We start from the raw sequence: 12,067 nt of genomic DNA, 5'->3' as shown, positions 1-12,067 counted from the left end.
AATTGAACTTTTTGAGCATTTTTGCTAAAACATTTGAAATGTGATTAAAAGCAAATCAACAATCCGCGGCTATAGCCAAGGCTCCATAAACCCACTTGTCACAATTGGGGGTGATGCTTAGAACTGAAAAATAGTGGCTGCTAAAGAACCTCTTGGGAAGAAGAATTCATACCAGGCTTTGTGGGGTGCATGTTTTGGATGCAGAGCGGCGATTGACAGTTCTGCTTCCCAAGAGATTCTTCATCCGCCGCAGTATTTCCTGCGGTGGAAGAATTGCCTCCTGTAGTTGACTGGTGCAGGTAAGTAAGACTATCCAAGCCCTGGCTGTGTAGGTAGTTAAGGTACTATGGTGAACTAATGCTAGAATGTGCCGTCTCCAATTTGATGTAAAAGGGATACACACACGTATATGTTATAATATAAAAAAGCACATTTGGTAACCCTTTCCTGTCCCAAAGGTGATATTACATTGAGACACTTAAGAGACAATATTTTGCCACCTATATGAATGTAAACTTGCAGTTTGATCTCAAAGCAACAGTTCATGTTTTTTTTTTTTTTTGTCCCTTGGAATGAATAGTTGTCGTCCGACACAAAGTGAGGACTGATTTCAATTCTAGCTCATGGTTGTTGATTATAATGCATTTTTCCATTCAATTAGCAGTTCCAGAAGCCATTTTTCCACTTGTTGATGTGTCCATTTTTGCTCAGTTTGATTGGTTGGAACAGTTTTCTTAATGGTGTGCTTGTATATGTATGGGTCTGTCTAGATAGATGTTGATATTAAATCGGATATACTCTTCATCCTCATATGTTGTCTTTGGAAAGTTGAAATAAACGTTGCAGTATAGTAATAGTGTTGACATTCTTCAAATAGGATTTCAAGGAAGGAGAGGAGGTGCTCGCTCGTTGGACTGACTGTCGTTATTACCCTGCCAGGATTGAAACCATCAACAAGGAAGGTATGTGTTAAATACTCTGTACAGTTTTGTTTTTCTATTGAACAGAAAACTGTTTTTTTTAATCCATACAAAAATCCCATTTGCCTACCCTACAATGTAATCTGAAGAGAGATGCTTGTTTGGAAGTATGGCATATCTGACTTTGTGGACTGTGCTTCAATAGAATTGTGGATGTAAAGGCGACTTCTAATCTAAGGCCTTTATTCAGAAGGCTGTGAAGCAGCTTCCTTATGTTGGAGAAGATTTTAGTACCATTCATTTGAATGGAGCTGAATTGTACTCGAGCACTTGGACGCAGCTCCACAGCATATTGATATAATGGCCAAAGATTATAGTTAAATTGCATTTGCTAAACCCAGAAATACTGCATTTGTTTATGACTATTCTCGAACAACTGTGGACAATGGGGGTTTCATGTTGGTCATCCCAGTAGATGTTCTCCAACACAGAGCAAGACTAGACACATTCTGTATATACCAATGGGGCAGTTAGACACTTTTGTCCCAAAATTCCTATTGAGTTTAATGGGAATTGTCTGCCGAAAACAGCCTGACCTGCAGCTTTGGTGTCTATAGAATGACACTCTTAATCTGCAACAATGAAAAATCCTGTACCTGCTAATGTGGGGTGTTGTAGTTACCACACTCTTATTTTCTCCTGCTCTGCAGGTCATTTTATACTTTCAATTTGGCAAAATGAAATGCTTTCCAAGTATATTTCATATATTACATTCCTAAATACTATGTACAGTACATTATTCAAAATATTTAAATGTGTGTTAAACGTTGGCATTACTGCATGGAAAAAAAATAAACCGTAATAACTGTTCCCAATATAGCTACAGGTTTAAAAATTGAACAAATAGAGAGAAGAGAAGATCTAAAGCATGTTCACATCAATTGGGAAGAAATGAAAGCGTTCTTTCCTGTTTCATGTTTAATTTCTCTGTGTGTAATAGGGCAGTTTGTCAGCAAACTAACAGAGGTTAAGAAGAAAATGAAAGTAACCTCTTTAGTGGAGAACAGAGAAATCATATGTAGTTACGACACCAAACATCCAAATTCACACATTAATTCATAAATATATCTATATATCAGGCAAATCAGGACTTTTCATCTAGTGCGTAAAGATTTGTTTATAGTCAACGTTAGGATCCTGTTGTCTTCTGTGCACCACAACATGTCGTATTACATCAAACGTTGTAACCATATGCATATCTTCGTAATATTGTGGTACTTGGCTATACCCCATCACTTCTTACAGACATTTAATGATCCACGTAGCAGAGATTTTCAGTTGTGTACGGCAAATGTTTATACACTTTGTTACCCCTCAGTTCACCAACTCATCCTACAAACCATGCTACATTTAGAACAGTATTGTATTCTAATGTGCAGATACGTTTTTGACGCTGATTGCACAGCTCGGTTTCGATGTAGGGTTGCTCTGGCATCTCACATTTGTGCTAGTACTGATTGCCCAGCAACCACAACAAAGGAGCAACAGCTGGTTGAACAGCAAGCCCACTTTTTATTTATTTATTTTTTTGCTATGGCTTCTGGGCTAAGTGTATTTGATGTTTGTTCTTTCGACTACACTTGTCTTGAAAAAGTTTCCATAGAGAACCGAAACGTTGACCAAAAAAAAATAAAAATCTATATGCCCTATATGAAGTCGTTCACCGCCTGCTTTACTGCTATTAGTATTGCTACTTCATTTCACTGCGGATTGCACCTAGGCAACAACATTTTATCAGTCCAGTGTTGCTTTTACTTTGACCCATGTTTCTTTCCCTTCCCTCCCCCCCCATATTGTCCCCCATGGCAGTACACACACTGGAGTCCATGCCCCCCTCCTGTGTGGTAGGGACTGCCTTGGCCAAAGCAGTTCAAAAGGTTCTTTACCAGGCCGCTGCAGTTAGAGAAGGAGGGAGGCGGGGGAGACTCCGGGACGCCTGGTCCCTCCGCAAAAGTGCATATATCAGCAACATCGCAACATCCTCTGAGGTCTGGTCCCTCCACTACGGTGCATATAGCGGCAAAATCCTTTGATCGACACCTAATGCATCCCTAGAAGAGCCTGGTCTCTCTGCACTCGCGCAAACCAGCTGATTCTCCTAAAATCAGGGACTGATGCATGGCTCTGGCCTCCGTAGCCGGTCCTTGTGCCGTGTGACACTGGCGGATCCACTTCCGGTTCAACGGAAAGTGCAGTCGCCAACAAAAAGCAAAGTTTTGGCATCAAACGGCCATGGCTCTCCCTTAGACCTCCTCGTCTAGAGACGGATTTCCTGCTCTATGATCTTAGGAGGAGCATAGAAAAGGGGTGGAGGTATTGTTATGATTCTAGGTTAAATAACCAGTTGCTCCATGTTGCTGCTTCCTGTATGTCTGTCGACTCTTAATACTTCTCCTGAGCATACGGTGGAATCAGAGCCACATGAACAGGTGGCTGCCAAACCAAGGAAAGCTGCAACCAAATCCAAGCAATGTATTGCTGCTATATGTGTCTTATGTGAAACAAAATGAGCTACTCGCTATGCTAAAAAAAGTTTGTCCTGCATGAAGGCAATTTCAGAAGAGAGCCCCAACTCATTGAATGAGTTTTTCTCCTGGCTCAATTCCTTAGCCTTGGAGACTTTTGAGGTTGCCAGATTTAGACATGAATGCCAAGTCACAAAATAGATCAAGGTCTCCCTGTGCGGATTCTGATATTCAAAACAGCCTTCACTCTGATCGTCAAAAATCATCTTCATCTGTGGAAGAACCCGTTGAAATACCAGAAAATGAAAATGTGGAAATTTTCACAAACTCATCAAAGGTACGAGAGAGGATATGGACATTTAAGATGTCTAGCAAGGCCTTAACACCGTGGATCACCCTTTTATTGGCTGTCAAAAGACAGGGTTTTTCCTCTACCATGTGGTCAGGGATACCATTGGTAATGTGTGTACTGCCATGGAAGGATTCAGACAAAGATAAATAACCGGAAGAAATGAATGTATCACAGTCAAAATGGCTGCATCCTCAAGTAGTTAATACCCTAATTAAGGCAGTTTCAGTGCTCGGTAAGAAAGATTATTAGAAAAGTAATCGTCGTACTGGCACAAGACATAAGAGTGATGATAGAAAGTGTTTATTGTTCCATAAAACTAAGTCACCCAGCATTGCGGTTCCCCAAGGGACCTTGTTCCTGTACATACATATATGTATATATATCTATATCTACTTTTTAGCAAACTATTTAAAAAAAAAAAATAGTGTGATTCATCCCTTTCGTCTGTGGACTTCTTGTAAACCGGAGGACTTGAGAGCATTTCTAAAATCATAGGTTTTCCTCTCCACTGAAGTAATCGTTATTAGACTTGTATAACTAAATGATTACTTGCATCTGTCCATCAAGGCTCAGTTTGATATCTCTCCTTGATCTCTCAATACCCTATCCTTGGGTGATGTCATGAACCCATTTAGATTGAAGGATCACCTATATCCAGATTATACTCACATTTCTCTCTCTCTGAACCACACCTGTCCGTGCTGATCCAGTCCTATCTTGAGGATGGCTTCTCAGCCATATCGTCCTGGATCAAGAACGAGGTTCTGATTTTTCAATGAAAGACGGGTCATATTCCACCATTTGAAATCAGTGGATGACGCAACCATTTATATTGACACACAAGCTTGCTGCCTTGTTGTCCTCTTTGGCGCCAATCTGCTGAATGCCTTGTCCATGTCCCCCCCCCCCCTATTCCTTCTCACTTGAACTACTGTAATATTCTACTAACTAACTTTCCTACATTTCATCTCTCCCCATTTGTGTATTCTGAATGCTTCTGCTAGGATCTTCTCTGTATTTCCCAAGTTAACCAAAACTAGAGGTTTCTTTTGCAGATTTTAAATAGTGTTTTATTGCTCAATAGGTCACATTACTAAGTGGAGTTAGCTGATGCAAACGTTCTTTGTAGGACCAGTTTCTGAATTGGGATCATGGCATTATGAATAATGATGTACAGGCATCTTGACTGCATGCACGGATAATAATGCTAAACTGATTCCCAGTGTTTTTGATTTACAGTTATGTTTAGTTATAATTAAATGTGAGCAGCAATCTGTACTTCTCCCTTAGTTAAAAATTATTTGAAACCTGGAGTCCCTTCAAGCTAAACCGCAGCACTCCGAGCTTTTGGGAAACCCCCAGTTCCTGAGAGATTTTAATGTTGAATATCCTGTTTGGGAGAATCAATTGGCGTCACTGGGGTCAGCCTCAGCCAATAGGAAGCCGTGACATCGTAAGATAACACGGCAGCTTCCTCTGGATTGTCAAACAACCATCTTTGTTTCTTGCAAGTATTGGCAAAAGTAAAGAATTCAATAGATTGGCTCTGTTTCATAGGTGGGGGTGCATTAATATATTTGCAAGGTTTTGCTAGGATTTGTATAGATTCGGAATACATTTTAGTTTGATGTGTAGAGCATGCTAGGAAGTCATTTAATAATGTACATTTAGGTTCCAATTTCTTTAACTGTGTAGTGTTGGGCGTACGCTTTGTGCTCTAGTCGCTTAATCCCTTCACTGCCACTCATTGCAGATCATGGAGTTGCAGACCCCCATTGGCAGCTAAAGGCTTAAACTAATTGAATCTATATTCGTAGTATGGCTTTTGCTAAAAAAAAAAAAATCTACCGTTTTTTTATCTAGTCTGCGAGGTAATCCAGTTATTTATAGATTTTTTTTAGATCAGAATAGAACTCGCAGTTGAATAACGAATTGTGTGCCGAAATGAAAAATGTGAATTCCCAGCATGGGGGTTGGAGCACTTACCTAGGATCAACCATAATGAGATATATTGCTCTGCTCTGTGCCGTGGAATGATCTGATTCCTTTTGAATAAGATATACAGTAATATCACTCATCGTCACGCGCCTGCGTTGGAACGCGCGTAGCTTCAGTTCCCCGCTCCGTAGGCACTAAACTTCAAGTTGGATTTGCCGTGGTCAGGCAGTGTATATAAATGGCTGACCAAACCAGAAATTTCTTTCTGTTCTAAATTCTGCAGATTAACAGTTGAGGAAATTACATTTCTTTGCTGGGGAAGGCTGTTGCTGGGTAGCATATTTCTCTGGCTTTTTTCTCAATACTTTATAAGTATTTTGGATTTTCAACTCTTATTTGGACCAGCAAACTAAGAAATGCGTCACAGAAGAGCTGTGGAGAGGTGCTATCAGAAGCCACAAGTTGCCACAACCCTTGAGGAGCTGTCCACTGCTATTATTACACCACCTGCGTAAACCATATTTGAATATGCTGCCATTTTGTTTCAGGTAACCATTTCAAAGTTGTTTTAGTAAGAATATACAAGAGATTGGGAGATATGTTGAACCAGGCCGTGAGAAACTGACTGCTGACCGTGTTTCTCCCCTGCTCCAATTGTTCTGTCTTACCAGGCATCTTTAAAATTGCTGCCTGTAACAATGTAGGGCAAATTCCGATATGGTTCAGTGAGTAGGGAGCCCCAGAGAGCTGCTGCTGCAGGCTTTGTTATGCAATGTTTCAATTGATTTCATCACACTCTCCAATTTCTGAGGTCCTTTTTCAGTACCCCTCAAACTGTTTACGACCTTTAAATTGTATTAAAATCCTGAAGTCTGGTCACATAGAGACAGTACCACAGTGAGTGCATTGAAACTGCCAGGTGTGCCCTTCAGTGTCACTTGTATATTTAGTTTGGGGCATCGTCTTTTTTTTATTTTTTATTTATGATTTCAGCCAGACCACCCAAAAAGCTTAGCCATGGCATTTTTAGTTCTAGTGGCCCCCTATAGCCTTATTTAAATTGTCCGTAACACACACACGGCTTCAAGAAGAAAGGTTTCAAAAGCTCTGTACACTATAATTTAATCTGTGCAGGACTATAAGGTTGGTCTCCTAAAAGATGCAGAACTCCTGAAGATTTGAGGGCCCCGCTTGGGAAGCATATGCCAGTTTGGGGCAGATTTGCAAAGTTTCTTGACCGTTGGGTCCATATTACAGAGGATTCTTGGGTCCTCCAGATCCTAGAACACAGTTATGCCCCCAAATTCCTGTCATATCTCGGTAGCCTCTTCAGGAGTCTCTTCCGCCAAGAGAACCGCAGAAAGTGGTTGAATTAATGCAAGCTATCCAAGTCTTTGGCTCCACTCTGCCATTCAACTGGTACCGAAAGATCAAAGCGGTGAGGTCTCCTATTCAATATTGTTTTTTGTCACAAAATCATCAGGGGAGTAGAGAGTAGTATTTAACCTAAGTCGTTTTTTAAGCATTCAAAACTTAAAAATTGAGTCCTTAGGGTCATGACCGCCGTACAAGCAGACAATTTTATTACCTGGCATCGACCAATCTGAGAAACTCCTATCTCCATATCCTGATTCACCAAGCTCATCGCAAATTCCTCCACATCTGCATAGAGGTCAGACACTTCCTGTTCAAGGCCTTGCAGTTCGGATTGGCAACAGCACGTGGGGTGTTCAGCAAAGTGATGGCAGTGATAGCAACAAAACCTTTGCTAAACCAGGTTATTTGTTGGACCTTATCTAGTTGATTGACTGATCAAGGCTCCCTCAGAACACCTAGTAGAACTTCATGTTTAGCTAGTTCGCAACGAGCTAGAGGACCACAAATGGATCATAAATGTGGAGAAGAGCAATATTATTCCTGCTCAAACTAATCAATTTCTTTTCAGAGTTTAGTATCGTTACTCCCATTAAAAGTGACCAACATTGTTCGAGAAGTTAACTCTTTCCTAAGGATTAAACATCCATGCCACCTACAGTTTATGTACCTCATTTGGTTCCTAGACCTCATCATAGATGTGGTTCCATGGGCCAGATCTCATCTCAATTTCAAATCATATCATCAATTTTATTTGAAACGGGTGGACCAGATTTTCCACACTGCAAGACAGAATTCCTCTTTGCATTCACAAGATGGTCTGCTTTGGTGGATCAGGGAGGATAACCATCAAAAAGGCTGGTCCATGACTCCTTACACATGGAACCTTCTGTCAAAACGTATCAATCCAGGGTCAGTGGTTACCAGCAGAGACAAAATTACTTACCGTCCTTGAAACACTTGCAGTATTTTACAATTTCAGAGAATGAGAAAACGAGCAGTAACTCTCAATGTTACTTTAAAATTACGTCTTGTTAAAACATTTATAAATAAAATTGCATGCATTATCATGCAAGGAACTGTATTTCCAGATTCATCAGAATCAAATGGTTATGTGAACAGTTCCTTTCTAAAGTGGTATGAGAATTTTCTGTGTATCGGGGTATGAATGTGTTCACATAAGGCATTAGCTCTTTATTTAATATACCAAGGAAGGCCTAAATAGCAATAAAATATAGTTATACCATGTAATAGACTCCATGGCAGTCCTTTTATTTGGTACCATGTTTAGTCTTCTGCATCCATCTGCCACTCGGGCCATTTATGACTCTGCCTGTGAGAAGGCCCATTTGATTACAGCAGGTATCTAACACTAGTTAGTTACTTTGCATCTTCCTTGCGTCGTGACCAGTTGTGGCCAACTCCTGTCCTTAAGGCCCAGCAATAGGTCATTTATGGATAGCCCTGCTTCAACACAGGTGGCTCCATCAGTGGTTCAGTCGATGACTGCACCATTTGTGCTGAAACATGGATATCCTTAAAACCTGACCCGATGGTGGCCCTTGTGGACTGGTGTTGGCCACCTCTGGTGTAGATCCTGTTGAATGTTATGCGAAATTACAGTACATCGATTTCTGATACCTGGAACGGCTTTTATCATACAGGACATTACCAAAGTGACAACATGGGGACTCCTTGTCCCCCCCCCCTTTTTTTTTTTAAATGTTCTTAACTACAATCTGCTTCTTTTTGTAGGAATAAGAGTACTTAAATGCCCCATGTTTTCAGCATGGGTGGGGTAGTAGAGGGTCTCCGGAAATGAACCGTGTTCATTTCTGCTTCGGGGACCCCCTGGTTTCTGAGATACTGGAGAAGGTGCCTCCAGTACTTTATGGAGGTTTAAATCCCTCGCATCACGTGGATCAATAGAAAGCTGCAATGGCTGATATTACCGCTTCCCATTGGGCCAAGTGACCTTGGAGATTTAAACCTTCAATTTGGGTGGAGTAACCGGGGGGAGGGGCACTGCAAGCAGCACCTTCTTCTCCGGTAAGTATCCTGGGAAACGGGGGCTACATTTACATTGTTCAGCTCCGGAGACATCCTGCTTCCTAAAAATGGTGTAGGGTGAACTGATCCTTTAATATTTTATCTGTAGGTTGGATGTAATAAAGTATTATACGTGTACCGATTTGAGTAGTTGTAGAAAATGATTATATATAACCTATGTGAGTATTATATGCATTTGTATGTAAGTTTATTATTCATTTTTTATTTTATTTTTTTTAAGACAAAATGTAGTTATCAGTACAGTACTGGAGATGCACTTCCATTATTTGTGATTAATTGTTAAACCAAAGAAGAGAAGTGTGTTGGATGAAGATTAATGTTGCATTTCCAAACTGGCACATTTGATGTAAATCCATGATGATTTTTTTTTTTAGTAAGTGTATTAATACTACGTATATTTAATATCATTCCGTGACACCAGATTACGCTGTTGCCGGCTCTGCCGAGTTTATTTAACCTTCAGTGCCATTAGGAAATTCAGTTAACTACACTTCTAGTCCCAATTGGAATCAGGGTTGTGTGCTCCCTGCAATATTCTATGTGTTTTTTTTTTTTTTTTTTTAATAAATCAGTTTTGTACTAGGAGAAAATATTATGAGAAAAAGCGCACCAATTGTATCTAGTGACTTCCTGGTCACATGATCTTTCCCACAGAACTTTGCTTCTTTGGTCCTCTTCTGCTGCGCTGACAGCCATTTAGTGAATCTTAGCCATGGTGTGCACAAACTTTGGAAGCTGCGCCCCCTGCCTGCTCCCTTCACTCCTCGCGCCCTCCTTACCTCTTAGGTCAGCGTCAAATGACGCAGCGGGGTCATGTGACGCCACATGATCCTGCGGTGTAATTTTACGCCTGTCGCCATAGCAACGCATCACACCAGCTATCTGAACCCCGGTATGTTAAGTTGCAGAGGCTTCATGCAATCCCCGGCATTTAATTTCAAATCCTTGGGGGAGAGCGCGGTGCCTTTGCAACCGCCCGCTCGCCCCTCCCAGTTTGCGCACTTCTGTCTTAGCCGGTCGATCACAGGAGAACGGAAGTGTTACTTTACTTATTGTGTGCATTGTATCAATGCACATATTAAAGGGAAAACAAATACAAAAAACCCGGCAGCTTGGACTGCTGCCTAAAACACGATTATCTCATTACTGTCTCCATTTGAAATTGTTCTGAGGAATCAAATTATTCACCTCCGATTGAACAAATACAAGTACGTCTGTTGTGTATTAGGCCTGGGACATAGTAACTTGAAGCTCGCTGAGGCGCGCTCCTGCTCTGCGTCGCCTGCTGAAAATGGAGCTTTTTCCTGTCCTTGCAGGCGAGGCAGTGAGCGCGCTCTGGGGGCGGGGAGGAGGCGGAGCAGAGGCATGCCAGGAGCGGGAGGCGGGGCTAGTCCCCTGGTCCCATTGGATGGGAGCGGTCACGTGACCGCTCTTCCGCTTCCCCGTGCGGCAAATTTGAAACTTCCCTGTCTGTTCCAATTTTCAGAGCCTCCGCACGCATCAGCGCGCATGCATAGTTACATATAGTTACATATAGTTACATAGTAGATGAGGTTGAAAAAAGAAGTACGTCCATCAAGTTCAACCTATGCTAAATTTAGACAACAGATACTTTATTCTATATCTATACTTACTTATTGATCCAGAGGAAGGCAAACAAAAAACCCCATTAAAGGGAAAAATTAATTCCTTCCTGACTCCAAGAATTTATTTATTTATAAAATATTTTACCAGGAAGTAATACATTGAGAGTTACCTCTCGTTTTCAAGTATGTCCTGGGCACAGAGTAAAACAAATAATACATGGTTACAAGTACAGTTACATAAATGAACAAGGTATACATTATATACAAGACATTGCGTGCACAGTTAAAGAAAATATATATTATGAGCGTATGAAACAGTTACAGACCAGATTAAAGTGTGAGACGGCCTTAGATTTGAAAGAACTTAAGCTGGTGGTGGATATGAGAGTCTCTGGTAGGTTGTTCCAGTTTTGGGGTGCACGGAAGGAGAAGGAGGAATGTCCGGATACTTTGTTGAGCCTTGGGACCATGAATAGTCTTTTGGAGTCTGATCTCCGGTGATAGGTGCTGCATGTGGTAGGGGTGAGGAGCTTGTTCAGGTAGCTGGGTAGCTTGCCCAGAAAGTATTTGAGGGTGAGACAGGAAAGGTGAACTTTGCGCCTAGGCTCTAGTGATGACCAATCTAGTTCTTTGAGCATTTCGCAGTGATGTGTGTTGTAGTTGCATTGGAGAACAAAACGACAAATTGAATTGTAGAGGGTGTCAAGTTTGCTAAGGTGGGTTTGAGGAGCCGAGCCATATACTATGTCTCCATAGTCAATAATTGGCATTAGCATCTGCTGTGCAATACGCTTTCTGACCAGGAGACTTAGGGAGGATTTGTTCCTGTAAAGTACCCCTAGTTTGGCATAGGTCTTGGTTGTCAGGGTATCAATGTGCATCCCGAATGTTAAGTGGGAGTCAAACCATAAGCCCAGGTATTTAAAACTAGTGACAGGTGTTAGGTTGGTGTTAGCGTTGGTTCTAATCAGGAGCTCAGTCACTGGAAGCTTTACAAATTTAGTCTTGGTCCCAAATACCATTGTTACAGTCTTGTCAGTGTTTAAAAACAGTTTGTTTTGGGAAATCCAGTTTTCGAGTCTCAAAAAGTCAGACTGAAGTATGTGTTGAAGGTCAGAGAGGCTATGGCTGTGTGCATATAGGATTGTGTCATCTGCATACATGTGTATTGAGGCTTTCTTACAAGCTGTGGGAAGATCATTAATGAACACTGAGAAGAGTAGGGGCCCCAGAACAGAGCCTTGCGGGACACCACAGGTGATATCCAGGGGGTTGGAGTTAGAGCCTGAGATGGACACATGT

General features: G+C 41.4%; 1 protein-coding gene across 7 annotated transcripts in view; it reads left to right on the top strand.

Annotated features, from left to right (window-relative positions):
- Positions 1-12,067, top strand: part of PHF20L1 (PHD finger protein 20 like 1) — a 103,089-nt gene that overhangs the window by 25,199 nt on the left and 65,823 nt on the right. For all 7 annotated transcript variants that reach the window (XM_075581870.1, XM_075581875.1, XM_075581869.1 and 4 more), the window contains one exon: positions 878-962. In XM_075581870.1, the coding sequence (XP_075437985.1) occupies positions 878-962 (85 nt within the window). The remainder of the gene's footprint in view (positions 1-877; positions 963-12,067) is intronic.

This window comes from Ascaphus truei, chromosome 2 (assembly GCF_040206685.1).
Source record: "Ascaphus truei isolate aAscTru1 chromosome 2, aAscTru1.hap1, whole genome shotgun sequence".
Lineage (NCBI taxonomy): Eukaryota > Metazoa > Chordata > Amphibia > Anura > Ascaphidae > Ascaphus > Ascaphus truei.
The sequence above is the reverse complement of the archived record's forward strand: the minus strand, read 5'-3'. Positions and strand labels throughout refer to the sequence as shown.